The 27,834-nt window shown below is 36.6% G+C and overlaps 2 protein-coding genes across 5 annotated transcripts in view; one reads left to right on the forward strand and one right to left on the reverse strand.

Annotated features, from left to right (window-relative positions):
* Positions 1-13,059, reverse strand: part of ttyh3a (tweety family member 3a) — a 68,981-nt gene extending 55,922 nt beyond the window's left edge. For both annotated transcript variants that reach the window (XM_079606064.1, XM_079606063.1), the window contains exon 1: positions 12,072-13,059. In XM_079606064.1, coding sequence (XP_079462190.1) covers positions 12,072-12,197 — 126 coding nt within the window. In that variant the 5' untranslated portion in view covers positions 12,198-13,059. The remainder of the gene's footprint in view (positions 1-12,071) is intronic.
* Positions 504-27,514, forward strand: snx8a (sorting nexin 8a). Of its 3 annotated transcripts, XM_079606091.1 has the most exons (15): positions 509-592; positions 11,594-11,656; positions 15,437-15,502; positions 16,825-16,952; positions 17,163-17,292; positions 18,250-18,440; positions 19,712-19,832; positions 20,157-20,293; positions 20,496-20,576; positions 20,665-20,825; positions 23,099-23,228; positions 23,307-23,375; positions 24,036-24,185; positions 26,260-26,409; positions 26,555-27,514. In XM_079606091.1, exons 3-15 carry the CDS (start codon positions 15,481-15,483, stop codon positions 26,642-26,644), a joined length of 1,560 nt encoding a protein of 519 aa, XP_079462217.1. In that variant the 5' UTR covers positions 509-592; positions 11,594-11,656; positions 15,437-15,480; the 3' UTR covers positions 26,645-27,514. The 3 variants fall into 3 exon arrangements, with proteins under 3 accessions (XP_079462218.1, XP_079462217.1, XP_079462216.1); XM_079606092.1 differs by lacking the exon at positions 11,594-11,656 and having other exon boundaries at positions 504-592; XM_079606090.1 differs by lacking the exons at positions 509-592; positions 11,594-11,656 and having other exon boundaries at positions 15,338-15,502.
* The last annotated feature ends 320 nt before the right edge of the window (positions 27,515-27,834 follow it).

Genomic DNA, 27,834 nt, shown 5'->3' on the forward strand with positions numbered 1-27,834 from the left:
AGCCGTGCTCAAACCCACATTCCCACTACAAGGCAAATTAACAACCATGCTCTGATCACATTTTTAATAAAAAAGTGGTGAAAACTGTTGAAATCAAAACTGTGATTCTTTTAGTCCACATCTGTTAGCTTGGATGTCAAACTCAAGTGAGAACACAAAATTCACATACATTTTGCAATATCTTCTGGCAAAACTGACCAAAAATATGAATGATTCTTCTGGCACACACACTCTCAGAAAAAAAAAAACCTGTCAATAGGTGGTACCCTTTTAAAAGGTTCTAAAATGGACTATTAAGGTACTAATGTGTTCATTTTAGGCACCAACATGTACACTTTAGGTAATAATATGCACCCTTTATGGCAGAGATGTCCAATCCTGCTCCTGGAGGGACACCGTCCTGCAGATCAGAAATTGGTTTCCACCCCCAATTAAACACACCTGAATCAAGGTAAACATAACAATGTCTTCAGGATTACTAGAATCTTCCAGGTAGGTATTTTGGGACAAGTTGGAGCAAAACTCTGCGGGACGTTGGCCTTGCAGGACCATGATTGGACACGCCTGCTTTAGGGGTAAATAAGGTACAAGGGTGAGTACTGCTTAGTGACAGCTTTTGCACATTTTTTAGTTCACACACAGGGGTTAATTTTGTCAAATAATTTGCTTCTAAAAGAAGAAACGTCTTATCCCTCTAATTATAAATACAATCTCTTTCCAACTATCACTAACAAGAAGCAAATTATGGTTTGTTTGATTACGTCGACTATGCACTGTTTATGTTCATCCGTAATCCTCCGGCTCTCCGTGAGTAAACTAAACTCGTCATTATTATACAGTTCACTATGGCTTGCGCATTACATGACGTGGCAGCGTAGTTGTCCAGTGCAGTCCGGTTAATTCAGAGCGGGTTTGTCGGGAATGCGGTAGCGAGTCCACTAAATAAATAAATAAAAATAGCTGAAAAAATTAACACTAATAAGAAAGGCACACTGCATCTGCTTGTTGTACTCCTTTAAATGTAAAGTGTGTGCTGAACCCTATTGAGAATAGTAAGCTGAAGCTTGACTTTGCAAAATTAAAATCGCAATATCTGTCAGAAAAATCGCAATTAGACATATTAGGACTGTGCAACCACAGATCGCACAGTCCTAATATGATTAGTTTCTTACAGAACTGAATAGAATCTGGGTAGATGATGCTAATCAAATTTCCAGTAGAGTCTCTGAATACAATTATGAATCTAATTAAGGTTCTTACTAATAATCTGTCTTTAAGCTGCAAGTAAAAAGCCTTGTTTATGGATTTAAATGTTTACTTTGAAACAAACAACGGCAATATTGGAACTTTAAATTCAAATACACTTAAACTCCAGAAAAATGTGCTTAGAAAGAACAGTCCAAGCAAGTAAAAGACATGGTTTAGTTGAAGAGAAGACTAAATATCACCTCTTTTTACAAGGCAATATGAAATTATGTCCGTTAAAAATTAAGTCCGTTTATTCTTAACTTGTTCACATACCCATTCCCAACTCTGGATGGAAATCAAATACCGTACTATACGAGATTTCCCAAACTATATTTAGGTTAATCAACTTGTGGCAGACAACCCAGTGGCGGCACACTCAAGTTAGCCTCGTGTGCCCTCTTCATCCGCTGGCAGGTCTGTCCTCACCCAAACAAACCCAGAGCTCCAGTCTCATCCATCATCCAGCTGACTGGACCTCCCCCCTTCATAGCGTGGCTTTCATCCACGACTATTCGTGAGAAGCACTGCTCAAACTCCCACAGTCCTGGCCTTTGTAAACATGCGAGACATGCTTCTCTCAGTGCAATACCCACTGATGGCCAATGACAATTGTTTGGGGATGCGAAAGGGTGAGGTTCAACTAGAATATTAGACATTGATTCAGTGCACTCGAGTAAACAAACGGAATGGTGGCCACAAAGATTTAAGAGTTCGGCCAATATGAAATATATTTTACATTTGTCTAAAGAGTTTGTTATACTTTAATCGGGCCTATAAATAACAGTTAATCATAATTTTTTGCAAAACTCAGAATTCATTTTACATCATCAAATTTACTTGTAACATTTAAAAATAACTTGGTATTGACATGATTTCAGGCAAACTACAATATTAATATATATATATATATATTTAAAATAAATCAAAAGTTTGGGGGCAAGTATATATATATATTTTATATTTTTTTTTATATAAATTAATATTTTGTATGTAGCAAGGACTAATTAAACTGATCAAACGGGAGAGTAAAGAGGTTCATATTGTTACGAAAAATTATATTTCTAATAAATGCTGTTTTTGACTTTATAGACTATTCATCATCAGAATTTAGCTTTGACATGAATGAACTACATTTTAAAAATAGAAAACAGTTCTTTTAAATCGTTCTTTTAAATTTAGCAAAATACGGTTTTACTGTGACCAAATAAATGTAGCCTTGGTGAGCATAAGAGACTTCATTTATTATCTGTACTTACAGTTAAACGTTTAGAAAATTACATTTTAAAATGATTCATACATAGTTCATGACGTGGCAAGCACAACTACCGGTACTGTATGTTGTCAATGCTATAAAATAAAGTTAATTTTATGAAAAACTATTTTCACAAAGGTTAATTCAAGATACAGCTACAACTAAATACATGGCATATTTACACAGACCCATGACCCAAGCCATCTTCAGTACATGCATTTATTGCATTAGATAGCAACTTCACATTTCTTGACACGGTCTACAGAGCAACATTAACAACCTGTCATCTGCAAGCCCATGGAGTCCCCAACAACTGAATATTTAGGCTGCAGCATTATTAAATAATGATTTTGTGCTAAAAGAGAGTCTGCCTTTGTTCTTTTTAATGGAACCAGACCATCAGAAGTAAAAAATACTGAGCTGAAATTAAAACTAGTACAAAGTTCCCAGATAAGCGCATCAAGGAAATCCCAAGGGGCATCAGGACTCAGGAGTGAGCTTAACCCCTAACTAGTGGCCAAACGAGATGACATCTCTAGTTAATTCCAATCCTTGAAACAAGCGCCATTCAATGGACAGCAGGTGTCCTCTCTCTCGCTCCCCCTTCCCCATCCTCAGCTGTGCTGTCTGCTATCATTCAACTATGTGTGCTTTGACTCCAAGACAAATGTTAGAGAGAACAGGCTGCTATACAAGCTGCTTGAGCGTCCTGTCAATTGCAAATAAGTAAACAAATATTTCCTCAGTCAATACATTAGTGAATGGTTGGTCTTATCAGTAAAGTAAAGTATGTGATATAATTTACAGAGTTATTTTTTTTAGCAATTAAATCATTTAAATGTAATATTTTGTATGCTTAATGTATTGACAAACTGTAATATTATCAGCAAAAAATGTAAGATATTTTTAATAGACAGATTTTTATTATTCTAAATCTAAGAAAACTGATAATATTATTTAGCTGATGTGGTGAAAAAAAATCGAAATGTTGATTTTCCAAGAAAAAAAAAAAACGCATTTAAATGATTGAATTGCTAAAATGACTACTTGGTGCGGCAAAAGGGCACTTGTCAAATTATAACAAATACAACCTAGTGGATAGGAGCCAGACCTTCCTCTCCATCCATGGCAGATGAGCTTCTAGACAGTTCACGTGTTATCTGTAATGCTATATGCAACTGATGTCAATTGCATTTGGCAGGAGGGATAGACCCCTTAGCACAACTGTAAAAACAGAGAATCTTTGCTTCATCTAAGTCTCTTGCTTAAGACTGCTCCTGCCATGCTGTTTTAAGACATTCTTCCAACCCTGTTGGCTCGGTGAAACATATTTTCAAACAGCTGACAGTCTATCCTGGGCTTTATGATCTAGAAGCACTGAATTTTCTGACTTTACCTCTGCTCTGCTTTCTCGCGCATCTTAACATCTCAATGACCAACTTTTCAGTAGAAAAAGCCAGAAGATAAGCAGGAACTGAGCATTATGTCGGCTGTCAGCTTGCAACTGCTGTGTCTAAATGAATCCACTCATTCCTTGATCTAGTTCCACTACACTTGTAGCTTCTAGTTTTGAAAGAGAAGTGATTCTATGTGCACATATACACCGGCCCCTAGCCAGTGTCTAAACACATAAGTCACACTTATACATCTCATTGCAATTCATTAAAAACAAAAAACAAATATAAAATCAAATGGCATCTGTTAACTAAACAACTAACTTCAGTTTTTTCGCAATTACTTTTAATCAAACAGTGTCATGGTGATACAGTCCAAAACTATGTTGGCTTTAATATAACTACTAAATAACATGTAGGTTAGCACATTATACATTAAATATTTTAAAATATGAAACATTTGTACTATTTCACAATATTGCAGTTCTAACCTTATCTTTGATCAAATAAATGCAGCCTTGATGAGCATAAGAAACTCTTTTCTAAAACAACCACAAAATCTTACTAACCCCAAACTTTTGAATGGTCTGCATCCTGAAGCCAAAACTGTGTTGACTATGCCTAAATTATTACTACAGTACCCAATCAGTCATTGCCACACAACCAATTTATCACCTGTATGACAGCATAATAGGCTTGTCAAACATGGCAGTACTACCGGCGCTAAAAAAAAAAACCAAGTTGACGGTATACCAGCATTTCTGCAGTACCAGTACTGAGTATCGGGTATATTCGGTACCCGCCAATAGATGCTACTTTCAAACACTTTCGTTTGTGTTTGAGCATCAAAGGTTTCTATTTACAGTGTGTTTTTACATGCATGTAGCTAAATCACAATCATATCTGTTGAGTGTGTGCCTGTGAACGCAATGGCTTATCAGAGGCGCTAGTAAGTAAGCTGAAAATGTACAAATAAAACAGCTTTTTTTTTATGCGAGTTTTATAATAGTGTGATCATTATCAAATAGTGTGTTTTCGCAAATTCTAGGTGCAGAATTCAGTAAACTTGCGCTTTTGAGATTGACAGCCCTAAGGTCCACCGCAGCGCTCACCATGGTCACTTATTACCCAGCCAATCACATTTGGAGGAGGGGCGGGACAAATAAAGCGCTCTCAAGAGCCCACAGGTAGGGGTTTTCAGCTGGCTAAAATGTTTTGGTGGACACGCGACCTTAAAGATTATAAAGGGAGCCTTTCTCCTGCTTAGTTTTTCACGCTGATAAACACTGCAAAATGTCTTGATTGACCATGTTTAAATGCTCGATTGAATTGGAAACTGCGATGATTGGCAGTAATAACTAACGGACGAGACAAAACGCGACAAATTTGAACGTATATAATTCAACAGTTTTTGCTCAGGTACCGAAATTGGTACGGAGAACCGCAAAATTGTATAGTGACAGCCCTACTGCATAATTATAAAAACGAAACAAACAAATACCATATTTTGTAAAAAAAAAAAAAAAAAAATCACAGTGAACCATTAAGTGGACCATTTACAAGGCATCAAATAGCTATTGTGACCGTACATAGAGCACCTTGAATAACCCTGTTATAGGTGCAACAACAAATCATGATTATGTGCCTATGTAGTTCTGACAATATATGGTACTGGCTTCTCAATTTCATTCAAATGTCTAAATTTGTCATTCAAAAGTTGCTCTCTGATGGCCAGCCACAATTCTGGCTTTTATACATTAGTATTCTATGATACCAACTGGTTTATTCCAACACTCCATAAAAGCGAACAACAGAGAAGGCCAAACTTGATTTAAGGAGCTTTGATTAGACAATGTCACGAGGCTGAAGACACTCCTGGCTTGTCTGTAGGACATCTGTTGTCTCTATGACGAAAGCCTACAGCCAAGAAGTTCAAAGGGTCCTCCGAAGCCAACCTTCAACAACCACACCTGGGTGTGTTCAGCATTAGAGACATGCAAGCATTACAATAACAATTATGAAAGCATTATAAAGATTGAATGATCGCCATTGCATTTTTATGGCACAAAATGCACATTAAAAAAACAAAATCTGTGTAATCTCTTTAAGCTAGGGCTGGGCGATAAAACGATAACGATAATTATCGCGATATAATTTTTCTCGATAAAACGATATCAAGAGCTCGATAAATGTTCGATAATGTTTTTGCGCCAAAAGCGGAACGAATCTCATTTGAACCGCGCGCCACACGGACCGTTTATCCGCTCGGCTCAAAGTCCAAACGGGAGCGCAGCGCGAGCTCACTAGAGCAGACGCGTTTACTCTGATCGCTCTCGGTCAGGAGATCCAGTGAGAAGCGCTTGAATTCAGCGAGGAACACACGTCTCAGTGATTTAAGCTAGTTTAAAGGCAGATGAAGCGGCGCTGACGAACAGGAGACGCACTGTGAACAACGATACAGTCAGAAGCTTCTCCGTCGACACATTCCCATCATTTACCACGGATTTAACGTTACTGTAACGTTAGCCTAGTAATATTAACTGCACCATGAAATGTGGGATATATATATTGAATTGTATAATATTATTAATGTAGACAATGTATTAAAGGACTAATGGAATATAATTACAGTTTTTAATAATGTATTTAGGCTACTGATTTTCATAAATACCATAGAAACCATAAAGTTACATTTTATCTGTGGTTATCATCATGATCTAAATGCATGACGCTGGATGACCAATGGTAACTTTTAATAAAACTAAAGAATATTACATTTTACCAAATAAAAATAATGTTGTTACTTTTTTTTAACAGATGTTACTGTTTTTGTTAATGAACATACCGGTAAATTGTATAAAGTAAATCTGCATCCTAACTCAAGCTAATACTACTGAAATAAAGATATTTATTTTAAGGAAAAATGTCAAATGTTTGAATGTTCTACCTCAGATTTGTGAATGTTCACCTGTTTGGCAAGTGTTTGTCATGATATGTTCTGACAATAAAGAGTAGTTTAAAAACACAACGCTCTGGTTTCTACAGCTTTCACTTAGGAGTAAAAATCTGTCTTTAAACTAGAAATAAATAAAGATTTGACATTTATCGATAATTATCGATATCGACTGATATAAAAAAAAAATATCGTGATTTTTTTTTTTGGCCATATCGCCTAGCCCTACTTTAAGCTATTAACTCGAGATAAAATTAACAGTTTGTTCTGGTCCTATAATGTGATAGACAAAGAAATGTTTCACATCAAAGTATCAGGATTTCTCGATGTGTTGAAGTCCTCCTGGGAAGTTCGTATTTAAATTGGGAAGTCGCGACGTCAGGTGCGTTCAAATTAACTTTGGTTTAAGCAAGATGACTTGCTTAATGTTTTCTTTGGCCAATGGCACCATAATCGAAGACAATATATTATGCAATATCTTTACCACAGAAAACTGTTTTAAAGAAAACGCTTAAAGTTTCACATTAAGCGTTTTAAACTTGCATCCATATTCTTGCGCTTGCCTTTATATAGAACGCATCAACAATAAGGTGTATATTGAGTTTGCTTTTAATATCAATGTCTTGGTACACCAAGCTTTTCCTTTTATAGGTTTTTTTAAGGGGGAAAAAACTTTTAATGTAAACAAAATTGAGTGGGTCAGGTTCAGGTATGACGCATTTTTTGTAGGCAAAAACTCGGAAACGAGTTATCATTTTAGCACTTCCGGTACCATCGTCCCAGAGTCTGTGTTTTTTTAAATGGGATTTTGGTTAAATTACTTAAATAAGATCTGTGGTTAACACAAGCTCAAGACACTTTAATGTTTTATATTACAACATAAAATACATTACACCACTCATGATTTTTTTTAAAGCGGTTACGTGTTACGCCTTGAAAAAGGCGGTTGCTAACGAGTGGCTAAATTGGACAACAGAGGCTGTCGGGGACATTAAACGTTATCACAATGAATAAATAAACTCAGTCCGCTTTTACAGCCTATTTATGCTTACAATTGTGCTCTTATAAACTATTCTAACTCAAACTTTCAGAGAAAATGTTTTTAGATAAAAACTTAAATAGTTGTCAGAACCGCGACACACACCGAAAGGGTGACATTTCTGTCCCCAGGACATTATATGTATAAAATTGCAGGAAAATTTACTCTAAAATACATTTTATTATTAAGCAAAATGTCTTGCACATTAAGCTAACTACAAATTTAAAATGTATAATTAAAAACATAAATTAAAACTACATAGAACACAAAAAAATAGCATTTTCTGCATGTCCCCACTCTCTATCTCTAAACTTTACCATAAAATATAATGATTAAAATCCTTCAGAAATCTGAATTTTGTTGCACTGTTGTGTGACTTTATATCCAATCTATGCTTTAAAATGTATTTTTTTCATGAGAAAAAAATATTGTATCTAATATTTTAGATAAAATACATATTTTAGTCGTGTCCCCGGGTTTTCACTCAGTCCTGTTACCCTAACACATCCCCCCCTCTGAAAAACTTGGAATATTCCAAAAGACACATTTTCAACCGGAAGTTGCATCATCTGGGTCTTCTGAAGGCAATGGGAAGACCATAAGTAAGTACTCTCATTTTAATTTCTGTATATTTGATGAAATTGTAACTATGACTGAGAAGGTTAATCTCAACATACTGTCCTGTTACCTAAATGATTTCTTAAATTGTATTTGTTTATTTTAAAAATATTAACTTTTGGCAAGTCACTAGAATTTGCTCAGTGTCCTCATGCTATTAACTGTATGCTATGTGGCCACATGCCATGTATTTGATAACGTTTTGCTTAAAAACTCAATCCTGTTACTTTCAGTCCTGTTACTTATATGGAAAATAACAGGAGTGAGTTAAAGTAACAGGAGTGAGTAGAGTCCTCTGTTTTGTTGATTTACTACTGTAAATATTAGTTGATATAATAATTTTCACCTGAATTATGAGTTTTAAGGTTACAATTACTTATTTTGTAGACATTAGCATTAGTTTTACAATGTGAACACCATACTTCCAGGAAGCCAGTCCACCACGAAGTGACTTAAACGTTTTGTCTTTGTATTTCTTATATTTTTTAGAAGATGGAGAGAAATCCTACTATACCAGTGCCAGAAACACCCATATTATGGCATATTGCAATGGAAGGAGCGAGACACACCCGCAACCATCTCTTTTCTCCCTTTTTTGTCTTAACTTCCCTCTTTCTCCCTCCCTCTCTCTTCTTCTCTCTCTCCTTCTTTCTCTTTCCACCTCCTTCGCTGTGAAGTATTACTAGAACATATACATCACTTCAACACAGAAATCATGTACACTAGGGGTGTCGCAATATACCGGTATTGACGATAATCGTGATATTCAAAGCATGAAATATCGACATCGTGTTAATTTAGAGTGTGACAATATACCGGTATTGGCGATAACCACAATGTTTAAAATGAATAGGACTCTTATGATAAGATGACATGTAAATACTCCAGCGCCAGTACCTCGTTGACCTCTCAGGTGGCACTGTGGCAGTATTGCACCCGCTGACACCTATCAAACAAGAAGATGATGCAGCGCGCGCCCGCGCCGTTATTCTGAGAAGAACCATGTCGTCTAACCAAGAGAGTGAAACGCTCTGTCCACACCCGAAGAAAATAAGCAAGCCAGTCTGGGAGTTTTTTGGTTTTAAAGAAAATGCCACTTTAGACAGCCCAATCTGCAGAATCTGTCGGGCTACGGTCAGTGCGAAGGGGGGAAACACCGGCAACCTTTTTACCCATCTCCTTGTCCATCACCCTGCAGATTTCGCCATTTTACAGAGAGTAAGTTGTGATTATTTTACTAGTCATGGAATGGGAAATGTGACATTAACCTGTTAACAGCGGGTTTCTATGTTAATATATTTAAATAAATGGTGATTATTAAGTAGCCTACCTCGTTTTCTTTACTCGTCTTTTGTATGTTGTATTTGCACGTGATTTTTTTTTTTTTGGCGCTGGTGCAACGATAGGTTTAAGAGCTTAAAAAATGGGTAACGTTACGCAACTTAACAGGTTAAAGTATCAGTGTTGATGTTAATATTAATTAATCACACTGTTGACTTTTCATCACACTTTTCAGTTCTTCAGGAAACATTCAGACAGTGTTTCGGTCCAGTTTGAAACCAGATAAACTTAACATGCTTGTCTTCCTTCATAAAAATTTGCCATAGACTGCATAGAACGCAAATAAAAATGTATGTGCCGTGTCTATCAGTATTCCTTGTTATGTAGTATTCCTAACTAAATAAACAAAGTAAAAATGAATTTGACTAATAACTTTTTTCTACCAAAGTTTCTATAGATATCGCGATATATCGATATTGTGAATTCTTTTGGCCACGATAACCGTGGTGTGAAAAATCTAACATCGTGACAGCCCTAATGTACACACAGTCATGTACACTCTCTCATACACACACATGCACACACATATGGACACTCATTCCTGTTACCCAATGTTCATTCCTGTTACCAAGTAACTCATTCCTGTTACCAAGTAACTCATTCCTGTTACAAATTATTTTCATTTTTCTAAAATAAATAAAGTTAAACCACTGTTTTAATCAGTTTTGTTTGGTCCATCATTTATACATTTGTTTAATCAATTAAATTAGTTAAAAAATTATAAACTTGAGGCTTCGGCCTTCTTTAAAATGAAAAAAAATGGCTTTGTGTTTTTTGTTAATACACCCTTGCCTTAATATATAGTGATTTTTTTGCCACAAATATCAATTATTTGAACATATAGCCAACAATTTATTTAAAATAAACATTTTCTTGTGGGGAAAACAAAGGAATTAATTGACATGCTTTTAAACATGCTTTTTAAATGGCACATGAGTTTCGGTAACAGGACTGAGAAAACATGCGTCCATCTTTTGCTTAGAAACCTTGTAAAAAATTAAATAAAGTTGCCTGAGATTGACCAATACACATTTTGAATAAGTAAATATGTGTAGTATTAGATTCAGTGTTGAAAAATAAAAAAAAATAAAGTTTGATTTTGAAAAGTTACAACAAGTAAATGTCACCCATTCGGTGGAATGGCTATTATAGCTTTTTACTACTGGTGACTGCATTTAGGCTTCAATATTTCAAAAAACGTCTTACCTGCACCACTCTATTGTCTTTCTGCCTGGATTACAGTGCCATTGTCTTAGTAGTAAATGAGTAGTGAAACAAATGTGAAAATGAAATTTGGTTTTCCCTGGTCAGTGTTTTAGCACATTAAGCCACGTTAAGCGTTTTTCACGCTATATTTTTTAGGGTTTCCCTTTCCCTTTCCCAAAAACAATATTTTTGACACCAGATATCTCACTATGCTGGAAAGTGCAAAATGGAAAACTAACCAAATGAAACCAAATTGTCACCCCATCTCGTTGAAGCCTAACCCTACCCCCACACTAAACAATTCAATTTAAAATTGCTTCATTAGCAAATGTTACAATATTGCCAAAGCTTGAAATGTGTATTCTTAATTTGTTCTACTTCAGTCATGGCAGTAAAGGTCTATTCAATTTATGAATAATATGTTGGTCTCTTATTTGATTGATTTGAATTTGTGACAGTGAAGGAGGAAGTGCATTTCTCCTGTCCTACAGTGAGCACATACTCTTTTCTATTTTGTTATCCAGCTCTTTCTGTGTCTGCAGGTCTCAGCGGCTAGGAACGAAATAACTAGCCAATTTATGTCTCCAACAAATTACTTAATTCAGGTAAAAGCACAATTATGTTGAATATAAGCAACACTTGCTGTTATGTGCCTTTTTAACACACAGCATTTCATATTACATAACAGAATTTCATCTACACGTCGCAGTATCAAACACAGTGTAAAAATAGTTGCTGCCTTAAACTGTACGGTACAATCAATTTGCATGTTTAAGTCATTTCAACTGAAATTACATTAAACTGACTAAAAAATTAGTTGAGACTTTGTATAACTTATAAATAAAAGTTGAAAACTGCTTTCATTTTAAAGAAATAAAGCAATGTAAAAAGCATTAAACATAACACAATATTAAAAAAGTTATTGATCATAATAGCATATATATATATATATATATATAGCCTATATATATATATATATATATATTTTTTTTTTTTTTTTACAATGCATCATGGACTTACCTGCTGGTATGACGAGTCCTCTGGGCGAAAATCACTGCTGGTTTGTTCAAATTGCAGATTAAAGTGAGGCAGTCTGTGTATCAGGTTAACCCACCACGGAGGAGAGTAATTCACAACGGCAGCCATAATCTTTATGGCAATAACACTCCGAGCCCAGAGAAACTAAAGAAGGAAGTTTAAAACTTCTGTCGGAGTTTAAACAATGTCATTAGATTACAAAGTGACACATGGATCTGCTCTTCCCTGAAAATTGCACATCTATCGTCCTTCACCCATAGTGCTAAATGCGATTAGTTGTTTAAACCGCCGGCAGTGCCCTGGAGAGAAACCGAAAGCTGGTTGTTAAGTAAAGCGAGGGGTTTAAACAACACGCAACGGCAAAGAGCTAATTATTTAGAGAATCTTCTCTGCTTAGAAGCGTCCAGCTGTATAAAACAGGACTTGAGCTTTCCTTTCCCTACCGGCTGACTGTGTAAACACAAGGGAAGCGTGTATTACAAGACCTTACTTCCTTTTCATAACTGCCTATTGTTTGGATACATTAAAACTACACGCATGCACACCAACCCCGAGATATGCATTAATTTAGAGCTGAAACCTTCCCAGATCCAAGACTCAGTCCTCAGGTTGCTCGCAATGCCAGCCAGTTACGAGATGTATCTCCCTTGCTTTGGCCGAGATTAATGCCAAGCGTTTGTCTGCGTCTGCGTCTCCGTCATTCCCACGGTGAAACTCCTCCGTCCTTTTGTTCTTATTAGTCATAAATGACCGGGGAAGGTGTTTATGAAGTCAAAATGTCCGTGTGTGGGTTAGCAGACGCCACGCGACTCCTCCCTGCCGACAAAACTCGGTGAGATGATCTCTAATCCAGTGTGAGTGTGTGAAGAACAACCAAGAAGCAACGAGCCGTATGCCCAGATTGCCCACCGAAACAAACTCACGCCGAGATAGTGGAGGTTTATCGCGGTATGAGGCAACTGTTGAGAACAGGGACATCTAGTGGTCAGACACAATAATACACACGAGGCTTATTGGAGAAACCACAAATTAGGACAGTCTCTCATGTTGTATTAAACTAGGAATATTCCATTTTTATGAATTTTATTTTTATTTTTTATTATAAAATAAAATTGAATAATAAAATAAAAAATAAAAATGAAATCAAACGAAACGTTTACATAATATTTTGTGTAGTAGTAGCCAATAGGCTTATAGAGGTGACAAATCAATGTTAAAACGTTGCATTCACAATCACAGCCTCAGCAAACAATGATACAATATATCCTTCGCACATAGAATTTTTATTTATTTGTTTAGATTATTTCATACCATCTGATCTGTAAACCTGGAAAGACTTCTTGTCTGTTACACTGTAAAATGTTTCAACCCACTTGAAAATATAAAATCTATATGTAATTGCTGCCTTACATTTCCCCCCCCCAAGGGCTAAGGGACAGTTCACCAAAAATTTTAATTCTGGCATAATTTACACCCTCAAGTTGTTCCAAACCTGAATGAGTTTCTTTCTTCTGTTGAACACAAAAGAAGACATGTTGAAGATATTTTTATATAGGCTATTCTTTTGTGTTCAACAGAAGAAAGAAACTCATTCAACTTGAGGGTGAGTAAATGATGACAACATTTTCATTTTTGGGTGGACTGTCCCTTTAATGCACATCCTCACAGGAAGAAACCATAAAAATAACCTTTGACCAAAAGCTTAAGGAATTAAAACCCAAGCAAAATTTAGTTTGTTGGTAAATTATTCATGGCAGTATAAATGAATATCTGAATATCTCTGTGCAAGACAGACAACCAAAACATTTTCTCAAAACAAGCCTAAATGAAACCTAAAATTGTGTGATGGTTCCTGCTGAATAGAATATGCAATTTATCCAATAATTAATAATACATCTCTGAACATAAAGATATATGCCAGGATGGAAAACCCCCAAAAATGAAATTGGTGTTAAATTTAAGATGTCAATGAGTCAATATACAATGTCATCAAAGTAATTATTAATTAGTCAGCCCTTGAAATAGTGTGAAAGTCTGTCTGAATATAGTGAGACTTTTTAAGCAATCTATCACTAATGAGCAAAAATAAATACATAAAACAAAATAATGCTTCAAAGTTGCATCCATCTTAAAAATATATAAATGAAAGTGATTTTAGAAACACCAAACTTGTAGAACATACAGATTTTAAGGTGTAAAACCCTGTTTTACAGGTCAATTTATCTTAAATATGTCAGGAATGACATATGCAGTCTTACAAATGATTATTAACCTTTACTTCGTGAATCAATAATTGCATAATTTCAGTGCCATAACCAAAAACTGGTAACTGTCTAACTAAACCTGGTAATAAACAACAATGCATAGATACTAGCAGCAGACAACTTTAAAATACTGCCTTGGTTGAGTCTAAATAATTGCGCCTTTTCACTTTCACTTCCAATGTGAATACTTCCACAAAATTATATTTGCATATAAGTCATTTTGAGCTTTGGCATTTAAGCTTCACAGAGCAAGTATACATGATGATAATAAGTCAACAATATGCTATACTGGAAATGTTAATGCAATGTTAATACAGAGGCTATTTATGTCTCAAGGAATGGGTCAGTTAGACTCCAAATCAATGCACAGATCAATTTTTGCTAACTTGTAATGTGACCTCAGCTTTCCTCAAATTTTGTTGTCATGTATTCACGGAATATATATATATATATATATATATATATATATATATAGATATTTTGGTTGCATTTGAATTAGGCTAGTCTTAAAACCGTTCTCAGCCAGAGGGGAAAATTTTACTTAATTTGATTTCAAATAATTTATGACAAATCAACCCATCATGACTTTTTTTAGTTCCTTAAAGTTAAGTTGGATTTAGTTTAGGATGTGTTGTTTTGTCTTCAACAGAAATATATTTTGACTGAAAGAGGAACAATGAACTGGGAAAGAGATTAGAGGTTTATGCTCCTTGTTCGTGCATTTTTCGTCTTCAGAAATATCTGTATTAGTAGGCAAAAAAATATAATAAGCAAGTTGCAGCAACAGGTGGGCAACACTTAAAAAAAAAACGTTATTATAATGGTAAATACTATGTTGCAATATGACATGTTGTGAGTAATTTTTTTTTTTTTTTTTTGCTTTCTCACTTCCCATGGGTGAATTACATTCTAACCACACAAAACCAGTCTGTAGTGTCATAAAGATATGTTTGTCCTAAAAGAGCATCATGAGGCTCCAGCTCCACCCACCCATGTCTGTCACACACAGCCTATAGCCTACTACCATGTGTTTCCACATCACTACAACTTTAAGGCGAAGGACATTCCTACTCTTTTCTGCAGGAAATCACATGGAGGTGCTATCGCTCTCACATGACATCTAAACTATGGCAGGGGACATCAATGAAGGTAGGGAATAGACATTACGGTCATTTAAGCTAAATATCGCACAGTTTTAGATAATGTTTTGCTGTCTGTTTTATGTAGTCTATGTATGTATTTGAAGCTTTGTACTAATTTGCTGTATTTGAACGGTTATCTGCGAATTTGTTTTCTTGATTTTGCTGATGATGATGTTTTGAAAATTCGCGACTAAAAACACGAGTCACTTTAACGCGAGTTAGCTATGCGTTTTACTTTGTTGTCTTTTTGCGTAAATGTTTATTTTTATTGTTGTTTCTCCTGTTTACTGACTTGTTCATCGAAGTTGTCCAGATTGACGACTCCAAGTTTAAACTGTCTTTATAATACTAGCTATTGTATCGATTTGTTCACGAGTTGGCACAGCAAAATGTTTGATTGCAATGATTATGCATGCAGTGAATATCCATTCCTATACGCTGAATGTTGCCATAGAGACTGTCAGTGCTGCCGTGAGAATATGCTTTTAAGCCAATCAAGTCTCTGCGAAGGCCAATTTATATTTCGAATGGGAACTCAAAGCCAGTATTTATTTACCCCTTTATTTATTAACTGTTAAATAGCCCCCTAAAACTGTTTCTGTTAAATAAAATTAATATGTTTGTTTGTGATATTAATTTAGTTTCTGTTGTGTATTTAGGCTACTTGTGCAAGTGCCTAGATAAATAAATAAAAAATAATACAAATGTTTTGCTCAACCACAATGTCATGTCAGTGTTTTAGGGATCAGCTTGTTTGAAGAAGAAGAAGAAGAAAAAAAACTGTTTCCTAGTCACAATCATAGGGTCACAATTCTTCTGTCAATTTGTCATTTCAACACAGAGCTCTTAAAGGGATAGTTCACCCAAAATAAAAATCTATCATCAATTTAATGTTTAATGTCATCAATAACTCACTCTTCGTTAATCTTCTATATTTGGATATTTTTTTTTAAAATCTGAGATATTTCTGTCCCTCCATTCACCCAAAACTCTGACAGTTTAAGCATGCTTGAGCTGCCGTTTACCATATTTGTTTGCTGATCAATGTTTACATGTGAATAAAGCCTTAATTAAATCTGTTCATCATATAAAGTGATCATGTCTCTAAACTGCTCCATTAATATGGATTTATTTTACTATTTATGAAAGTTTTGAACCCTCTGAGTTTTGAGTGAGACTTTCAATGCAGGGACAGAAATGTTCATTTATAAGATGGATACAAATAGCTTAATTTGTGTTCCAAGGATTAAAGAAAGTCTCATGGTGCTGCTGAGTAACTGATGACAGCATTTTAATTTTTGGATGAACTACTATTCCTTTAACATATAGGATCCGTCCCTTCATACTATCGTGAAGTGCATCAAGCCATCTGCTCCAGAACTGATGAACGAGTGCCTATCAGTGTATTCCTGAGAGTTCTCAGCAGAACATCTCTTTCCATCACCGTTCAAAACCAGGTGAGACTTGCACCAGGATTACGTCTTATTATTGGTTAGGAAGACCATACAGTAGCTGACAGTTAGCTCAATTACATCCCACAGGCTTTTTTTTCTTTCAGTGACCTTATTTACAGCTGGATAAGAATAAATATCATGATTTTGTTGGGTTCTCTTGTGGAACCATGACTTATTCTGCACAGACTGAAAGATATGTCATTTACATTTTAGATAACCGAACATGTAAACAATAGTGATGGATTCCTAAGTAAAGTCTCGCTGTATAAAGGCTTGGCTCTCATTGCCCTTGCTCAACAAGGAAAACCACCAAGTCCCAAACTCCTGGAGAATTTCATACAAGGTAAGCAAAAGCAGATCAATTCCTCAGCTGACTGTAGTAAATGTGTAGCTTAATCAGATGCAATTTTAAAGTCAGTAACTCCAGTTAGTCTCCATAAAAACTGTCTTGTGTTCGACATATCATGTGATATTGTATTGCCTCTCACATGCTGTCCCAACTAAATTATATCCAAGCTGCATTTCACTGTCACCATCTGTTTGCAGTGATTTGCACAATATGGGGAGGTTTTATATTACTGATTTCAACATCAGCATTTTTCACTGTTATCATGTGCACCTATACAGCATGTGTGTATGATTTACATTCCTCTGGTCTATGGTTATGTTGGGCTGGTTGTTCGATGGCTTATTATATGCTTTTTCATCAGCTCTGAAGGGTTAAAGTTATTATTCAATACAGGCCTCTTGTGTTATTTCAGGTGTTGCCAGTATGACAGTTGACTGTGCACTTTAATAGTGAGGTTTCCTGTTCTCTCCTCTAAGCAAAACCAAGTTTCCTGTCCATTGCATGCCAACTGCTTATCTCTCTATGGAATGGCCTAGAATGGTTTTTTGTTGTTGTTGCATTTTACCAAACAAAAGCAAAGATCCTGGTTTGAATCTGCTGAGACAACTTTTTGTTAAGCAGAGTCACGTTGGTTTTTCCCGTTTTCCAGATTTTCTTTTCTAAATGGGGCACACAAACCACAGAAATCCACCGGAAAAAAATATGGTGTGCCACATAGCTCAATGTTCATTGTTTTTCTCTCATTCCTTCTCGTTACTTTTGAGCTTTCCTTCATGCTGTGTTATTAATGTGCAGCTGTCATAAGACTGTCGCGAAACAGAGACGGGAAGAAAGTCATCGTCTTTGTCTTCTTTAAAGTGATTAAGTATGAAACTGTGATCACCCGCACGTAATCACATCTGGCTGTCACACTACGCTAAATACATTGTGTTGTATGTCATGTTTTTTAAGAGTTCCCAAAGCCTCAGCTAGGAGAGCCGAAGGAGCTTCAGAGTCTAAAGATGCAGTCGGTTCAGGAGAGTCCTCTGATCTTGTCCGTGACTCTGGCAGAGCTGTTGAAGAAGGACACCGTCAAAGTTGACCTCATTCCTGAGAAGAAGGGACTATTTCTTAAACATGTGGAGTATCAGGTCACCAGTGAGGTGAGTGAGTTTAGAGGCGGCATTTCAAGTTGACAGTTTTCTGTCATTAATCAGACAAAACCGATTGGTCCAAGTCTACACCCTAACAATGACTCAACTAATGGTTTAGGCCCTAAACCAATAGTTGAGTCATTGTTGCAGTGTCATGCTTGCCATGATGCACAAACAAACAAAAATCAGACTAAAATGTGGGGCAAATGAGCCTAACCATTTTTTCTCTCCATATTAAGCTGAACAAATTACTCACTTCAGCATTAGCATCCGTCTTGGGTGATGCCATCACATGTGTACACCCTAAAATAAATGTGTAAACCGAGAGCAATGAGTCTTTGTGATCACACTCTTAAAAATAAAGGTTTCAAAAGGTATTTTTTGCTGAAGAAATATTTTTAGTTCCCCAAAGAACCTTTCAGTGAACAGTTCTTAAAGGGATAGGTCACCCAAAAACGAAAATTCTGTCATTAATTACTCGCCCTCATTTCGTTCCAAACCTGTAAGGCTTTTGTTCATCTTCGGAACACAAGTGAAGATCTTTTTAATAAAATTGGGGAGCTTTCTGTCCTCCATTGACAGCTATGCAACTACCACTTTGACGCTTCAAAAAGTTAATAAAAAGATCATAAAACTAATCCATATGAATTAAGTGTTTTATTCCCAATTTTGAATACAGAATTTACATTTTTGAGTGAACTATCCTTTTAAAAGAACCGTGTATTAATAATCCAAAGAACCTTTTTCTATTATAAAGAACCGTTTGTGGAATGGAAAGGTTCCATGGATGTTCTGAATGGAACTATCAATGCCAACAAAGAACCTTTATTTTCAAGAGTGCAGTATCTTAAGGGGTTCATATAATGAAGGATCAATGTCCTTGATCGTATGAGATAAAATAGCTTGATGAGCAAATCATCATATCCTCTCCAGTCTGAAAAGGAACGTGGTGCATTTCAGCGCAGACTGGTTTGTGATCCCGTCACAGTAATCCTGACTTTGCAAAGAGGCTGTTATTGAAAAATGAGGAAGTTAAAATCTATATTTGACACAAAAGAAAAGCCATTTCATAGAAAATTATTACTGGTGCAAAGTATAGTATTGTAAACGAACCTCAACTGGAAAAATACAATTAAACAATATTTATTTTTCAATATAATAAAAGTATGACATTCAGTCAAGTCATTTTTATTTTAAATGACTGTTGAGTCATTGCAACAGTTACAGTTGAATTATTTAAATGTATCGGTGATAGTTCATGTGCCATGTGCTCTTTCCAGTGTTTTACAGTATCGGTCTATCGGCGATACAGCGATTTTGATGTCTTCCATGAGCTCCTGCTTCAGAGATATGCTTACAGAGCCGTGCCGGCGCTTCCTCCCAAAAGGGCGCTGAAAGGAGGTAGGCCGTTGTTTTATTCACTGTAAAATACCAGTCTGTGAAGGGTTTGTGATCAAACCTTTAGATTATAGTCTTGTTCACCTCTCACTTAGGCTGTGCTGTGACATTCAATGCTTTCTGGGAATGCACCAGACAAACAATCGCGGCTCTGCCAAGGTTAAAAAAAAGTAAACTTGTTCTGATTTTCTGCAGACTTCAGCAAGTTGTACTTCCATAGTAACTGAGTACCAGAAAGCTCCTTGCTGTGTTGTATTAATGGAAGGACTATGTTTTGTTGTTTCTGGAAAAGTTTAATCTTTTCTCTGTTCTTTGGCCCCGCTGCAGTCCTGACCTCCATGTCAGAGCGAGAGTTCATTGAAGGGCGGAGACGAGCCCTGGGAAGGTTCCTAAATCTTGTGGCACGACACCCTGTCTTTTCTGAAGATGAGCTTGTGAAAACATTCCTTACCTTCAGTGGCTCGGTATGGACTTTTTTGCCAAACCTGCACACCAACTTAATTCAAAGTTCTAGAATAGATAAACAGGATTGAATTTTATGATATATTATAGTGCAAGAAAAATAAATTAGATATGCCAATTTTGGGTTGAGAAAATATATGTATATTTTTTATGTTTTTCATAGATGTTCATCAGGTTGTGACTTCCCATTTTTATGTCCCACAGGATGTCCAACCTAAGCTTAGAGATGCTTGCAAAAAATTGGGGGATGAGTTCATGACCTGTAAATATGCAACGCAGGCTAAGGTTTGATTCAGCTTTATTTTACTCGTATGTAAAATATTTGTGAAATATTTATTAATAAATATAGCCTGTATTGTGATTTCTCCTTCAGGATTACCTCCCAGCAAATATCCAAAGTCAGTTTTCGTCCAGCAGGGAGCTCATCAGAAATATCCATAACAGTTTTCAGAAGCTGCGAGACCGGGCAGAGAGGATGGCCGAGCGCTCGAAGGAGAACGCCACAGATCTGCTGATGTTTGGGAAGGAGCTCAGGTACCAACTCACCCTGAGTGTTGTGACTAAATCTTTGCAGTGTCTCTTAGACCAATGGTTCGCAAAAACAGCACCAAAACATTATAAAGTATGAGCTTCAGATCATTTCATTAGGACAATCTTACATTTTAATCTTCTGTGAAGGGCTTTGATAAAATTGTCTAGGTGTGTCACGTGCAGAATAGAACAGATGAGGCGGGGATCTATACGCAAACAGTATTTATTCAACAAACACACAAAAAAAAAAACAGGAGACACAACAGCTCTACAACAAAGATGTAAAGACATTGGGCCCTATCTTGCACCCAGCGCAATTGACTTTGAACACCGACGCATGTATCATTCCTATTTTGCACCCGCGCACAGCGGACTTTTCCCTCCACAGACGCACGTCGGTAAATTAGGAAATGAACTTGCGCTCGCGGGGGCGGTTCAGCGTAAAGAGAAGGCGTGTTCCGGCGCAAAAGTTCACTGGTGCTATTTTCCAGTTTTAGAAAGCAATTGCGCCACTGACCAGGAAAAACCCAGTCTAAAGACAGTGGCGCGTTAGTGATATGGTATTTTGAGGGCGCGTGCTTGGCCATAATGTAGCGTGTTGACGCGCATCCACTTTGATTCTCTAAATATAAACAGACGCAGCAGTTTTCATTTTTGCAAATCATACATTATTACAAGGAAAAATATTAACACACGAGGGAAATCATTGTTGTGTCCGTGAAGATGTGGAAAAGATCTATCTAGATAAAAAATAAAATAAAATCTAGATTAGGCTACACATTTACCCAAATTATACGCCTGTTTAACCGAAGCTAATTTGGGTGGGTTCCTCCCATCATCCCCAATGTCACTTCTCTGTGTTTTACGGCCCTGACGAGAACGTCGGTCTCCTCGGTTGTGAACCGCTTCTGCCGTGCGCTTGCAAATCCGCCGTTATAATAGCGATCCGCCGTGGAACAAGCGCGCCTGCTCTTAAAGGGAATGTGAGAGGACGCTCTGATTGGTTTATTTCACGTTACGCCCAAACCACACCTATGAATAATGAAGCTACTTCAGAGTCAGACCAACCCCTTTTAGATTTGCGCCAGGCGCAAGAGGCATTTATCCCGCCGGGAAAATAGCAACAGCGCCGGGATCCGCCCACAAAGTTACTTGCGCTTTGCGCTTTGACACTTGCGTTTCAGATCGTTAAAATAGGGCCCAATGACTGACGACAAAAGACTCAAACATATAGTATATACAAACACGAGGATAACAAGGCGGCACACAGGTGAAACTGATTAAATGACTAAAAAGGGTAACTAAGGAAACAAAAAGCTGTGTCCAAAATTGCCCACTATGGTTTCAGACTTCACTACAAATGGCTGTCCCTTTATGTAGTACACTATTTAAGGGTATAAGGGGGGATTTCAGACACAGCCAAAGGCAGACAGGAACTAAACACTGGAAAAGAAAACAGAAACATAGAGGCAACAGAACGTCAAAATAAGGGTCCTATAACACAAAACACAGTGGAAATCATGACAGGGTAAACTTTTTTTAAGGGCTGTGCTGCCATTCTGGATTGCAGAAAAAAAGGATGCAGGAGAAGAAAGTTTAACACATATTTCACCAATAATAATAATTTTACAAAAAATCTAATCATATTTGCTTATGGTTAACTGAATCATCGAAGGTCAGCAGCAAGTATATTGGTCAATAAAGTGAGATTAAATGCATACAAATATTTGTTCTATTTAACATATTTAATTATTGGAGGTTTGCGTAGTATTCTGACCTCTCCTCGAGTTGTATTATAAATCATCGTCTGACTGACTGCAAGTCGAGGATTCCACAGGGAAAAGTGAAGGAGGATGCGCAGGATATTTTTGCTTCAGCTGCCATTACAATCAGCCTTCCAGTTTTAATTCAAATTATGTAAATGATAACATTCAATGAATAGGTAAGCCTTTTTTTCCAGACGTATCTGTAACCTACCTCATCAGACAATGATTTATCAGCAAAACTTTACTTGGGCTTGCCTTGTACCCCAGTGAAAAGGGTCTCCCTACAGATTGATACAAGTCTACTAATCACCAGTGTATTCATTTTTTTTTAATGAAATTGACTATTTGACTGTACATCTCGTACACACAATGGTACATGTAATTTAACATGTTTGAATAGTTAGAAAATACTGGAATATTTATTATTGCAGTGGTTTTAGAGAGCTTGATTGGCAGATGTTTGTGACTATTGGCCGTATAGATTTAAGCTTCGGTCTCTCTCTGCTCCAGTTCTTTGGGATCAGATGAGTCACCTGTGCCTGTCCTGGCGTCCTGCAAGAGTCCCTGGGCTGCTCTTAGACACTCTGTCAAAGGGCTCTCTGTTGAGTTCTCACTTCTGTCTGAAAGAGCTGCCCAACAGGTACTGTGCCGCCCACACATACCACGTGAATTGGTGGCACGCTGCTACTGAGGAATTTAATTTGTTTACTTAATACAGGGCAGAAGAGAGGAGGATGATGTGGTGGAAAAACTAAATCTGTTTCTGGACTTGCTGCAATCGTACAGGGTGAGTACTGATGCAGTTTCATTTTTAGTCTCAGCTGAGAAGTATTTCTTTATTTTTTTGTCTATTTTTAGGAAATAATCTGAAATATGTTTTTTTTTTTATATATATATACACTACCGGTTAAAAGTTAGGAATAATTAAGATTTCTTTAATAGTTTTTGAAAGAAGCCTCTTATGTTCACAAACAAATTTATTCATTTGATCAAAAATACAGTAAAAACTGTGAAATATTATAAGTATTATTGTACCTTTATTTATTTCACCATTGTCACTTGATCCTTCAGAATCATTCTAATATTCTGATTTGCTGCTCAAGAAACATACGTTACACAAACTCTGTTTCAAATAAATGCTGTTCTTTTGGTATTTCTATTCATAAAAAAAAAATCACGGTTTCCAGCAAAAACCTTTTCAACATTGATCTAATAAGAACCATTTTTAAGAATATAGCACCAATTATAACTGAGCAGCAAATCAGCATATTATAATGAGAGAGGACAGGAAATAATGGGAATGAGTAACTAAATTGACATGCGTTGCGAGCTGGATTCAAACATGTCACCCACATGAGCACTAAAGCTCAATGTGCATATAAGGTAACCAATAAGCCAAGCCACACCGGGATCTTTTTAATGAGCGTGCATGTGTGTTGTCATACAGGACTTGTGTGAACGGCACGAGAAAGGGGTCTTGCACGAACATCAGCGAGCGCTACAGAAGTACAGTGTCATGAAGAGACAAATGCTGAGTGCCACCGTGCAGCCTAAAGAACAGGTTTCTGTAGAGCAGCTGGAGTCCCGCATCGTCCAGGTCAGTGCTCACACACTCAGACATACACACACACACATTACAGCTATAGCAGCTTGTGAGGTAGAATCAGCCGAGGGGAAACGTGGGGACTAGTAGCTTCAGGGGAGCTGATGCATTTCTTTAATTTATAGGTGAAATTGATCTGAAGGACTTGAAACTAAAGCCCTAGAGCAAAATTTGTGTCCTCAAAATCCCTTTAGGGATGCCGCAGGAATATGAACTGGGATCTCTGCCTTGCCTTACAGAGATAACAGGAGGCCTTTTTTTCATCTTGGGTTTAGACCAGGGGTTTGTGAATGATTTGAGTTAATATATATACGGTATATATATATATATATATGTGTGTGTGTGTGTGTGTGTGTGTGTGTGTGTGTGTGTGTGTGTGTGTGTGTGTGTGTGTATACGTAAATAAATGCTGTTCTTTTGAACATTCTGTTAATCAAAGCATCCTAAAAAAATGTATCACAGTTTCCACAAAAATATTAAACATCTGATTTCAACATTGATAATAATAAAAATATTTGCACCAAGTCATCATATTAGAATGATTTCTGAAGGATCGTGTGACACTGAATACTAGGGTGATGACTGCTAAAATACATAAATGAATAAATTACATTTAAAAAAATATCAAAATTAGAAAATTGTGTTTTTTTTAATGTAATATTAACCAAACTGAAAAAAACATCAACACTATTCTAATGTAATTTATTTGCATCAAGAGCACTCAAAATATTGCAAAAGCAACCAAGTAATTCCAAGCAAGTTTATAATCTATATTTTTACTGGCCAGGTTTGCATTTAAGCATTTAATTGATCATTTGACTAGCCATTTTGCACATTTATTTCATTTTACCATTTTGTTAAAGCTGCAGTCTGCAGTTTTTCCTCTTTGTCGCCATCTCTGTTCGAAATCTGCAATTGCAGTTATTCGCGGAATTATCGAGTTGTGCCTCGACATGGCACAGCGCGGATGAATCCAATGTTTTGAGGACAATGTGTGGCTGTCAATCACCGCGCTGGTGTGGATACTGTCATTCGGAATCAGATTATACTTTTTGGAAGTACAGTATGACCAACTTAAGAATTTTCACCGGAAAATGTCATCTGAACAATTAAGTAACATCCACTTTTGTTCTGACCAACTAAGGGGGAAAAAGCATTGCAGTAAATTGCTCTGATTAAATCTAACGATCGCTTATCATATCACGTCAAACCTTGCAAATTATAATTTGTTCTCAAATTGTTAATGTTAACAACATCAGCATTGCATGACTACATTTAATGCCCTTTCGATATTATCCTTGTTTTCGCATGAGCCCGGTTCCAGTCTCTTTTTTTTTCTGTAGCCACTCCGAAGTCCAAAGTCTTTTGCATTTTACAACGGGTGAATATCCAGTTGTCACTGGGTGATTGTCGTTTGAACCTTTCTAAATCCGCCATCAAATTGATAAGTTTAATTATATCAAGTGCTGTGAGAGGCTATAAATCTCCACCTCCAACATCCTCACACGCAACATAGCCTACTAGCCGAGACTCCTTCTTTATGTGTTCAGATGTGACGTAATGACTCAAAGACATGCTCGAATTTCCCACGGGAAATCCACCAGTACCACTGGAATTAAAAACATTATTACAAGCTTACCGTTTTGAATCGAGCTAAGGCAAGCAGATAGTTTTGAACACTGATTGGTTATATGTACTTGCTCAAATTTATTTTGGATAATTTTCAACCCAAAAAAGTTACGGACTGGAGCTTTAATTATTTTAAGGATTTATCAATTGAATTTTGTTCGAAAAATAACTTTTATAAAGGCCCGTCCTCTTTTTATGCTTATAAAAGCCCGGCCAGCTGGAGGACAGGATGTCTCATTATGATGCAATGCCAAGTCATGTGAGGAGGCACACACTTAACCTTCTAATAACAGTCATGATCCAGTGGGTTTTAACTGCTGGATGGCTCATTATGAGCAAGTAGCAGAAATTGGTCACTACAGGGAAGATGATGACGATAGTTAGATGATAGATGATGTGACCACACTGTGACCTCACTCTGATCTCTGACTCACGGCAGCAAGAAAACGCCATTCAGGTCATGGAGCTGCGCAACTACTTCTCCCTGTTCTGCCTGCACCAGGAGAGCCAGCTCATATTCACATACCTGCCCATCACGTCTCTCATCCTGGGGGCATTTGTAGACTCACAGGTGCTGGGACATAAAGATGTAAGCTTATCCTTTATCTAGTATCAACAGTACAGTATGTGTGTTAGAGTTATTTTTTTCAATAAGTGCCAAAGCTGCTTGCTTTATTAGATGTTAAGAAAACCGTATCATATTTGTTGATGTGTCTTATTTTGCTCTGATCTAGATGGGTGAGGTGTGGCAAGATCTTCATTCCAAGCTTAAAAGTCTTTTTGGGGACGGTAATGGACGGTCTTCGCCTCTAAGCCCAAAATAGCCTCCCTTCTGTGCCTTCAGAATCTCAAGAAGACAATGAACTCTAGCCTGATTTGAATTGCAGGATCTCTACAGGAGTTACAGTCAGTCAATATTACATTAAAGCACCTTGCAAAGAATTATGGGAAACTGCGTCTGTTCATGCAGCAGATCTTTAAGTCTTACTGAGGTGAAGACGGCTGTCGATTTCCTACAGCTTGGGCAAATGGGCGGCTAAAATAAATGTCTATGCTGTTGAGAATCATTTTAGGAAGACACTGTATTACTGTTTTTACATGTAGCCTATGCAAATATGATGTTGCTGTTTAGAAATGTAAGCTAATCTGAAAGAGAATCATTTTTACATTGTACAAAACAGTGTAGCGCATGAAAAACGACCTATTCTAGATGCTATCTTAGGTGCAATAAGAAATGAGCTGAGAAGCTAATAGCCAGAGGTTGCAGTGTTCAGTTGAATATACATATCAAACACAGAAAATATGCAGAGATTATGCTGTTAGTTGCAAATGCACTGTATTATTATTTGTTTGTGGTTTCAGCTGCCAGTCTGATATCTGTTGTGTATTTTCTAATCTGCACTCCATGTGCTTCCAGCTTTTTTTCACATTTCATCATTTTTAAGGAATAGGCTATACACTACCATTCAAAAGAGGTTAATTTTTTATTAATTTTATTTATTTCTTAATTATTCATCAAGGATGCATTAAATTGATCAAAAGTGACTGTAAAGACAAGAGTAAAGACATTTAGGATTTATGTAATCAAAGAATCCCGAAATAAATGCATCAAGCATTAAACAACACTTAAAAACTGGCCATCACAGGAATAAATGACATTTTATAATAAAATAAAATAAAATATAAAACAGTTATTTTAAATGGTTTTACTGTATTTTTGTTCAAGTAAATGTAGCCTTGGTGAGCATAAGTGACTTTCAAAAACATTGCCGTGAGATATTCAAACTTAAACTAGTGTATAAGTGAAACATAGCCTACTTATAATTGTCAAACAGTCCGGCCTTGGATCGAGAGGGTCATGAAATGAAGCAATAACTACAATTAGCATGGAATTATTAGTCGCTAGCTGCTCTATAGTCTACACCAGACCAGACCTGTTTTCACTCATTTGATAAATCACGAAGGTCTGAAATTCTCAGACTGCTTGTAAGCTACTACGTGAACTTTACTTTGA

This window comes from Phoxinus phoxinus (assembly GCF_949152265.1).
Source record: "Phoxinus phoxinus genome assembly, chromosome: 1".
Lineage (NCBI taxonomy): Eukaryota > Metazoa > Chordata > Actinopteri > Cypriniformes > Leuciscidae > Phoxinus > Phoxinus phoxinus.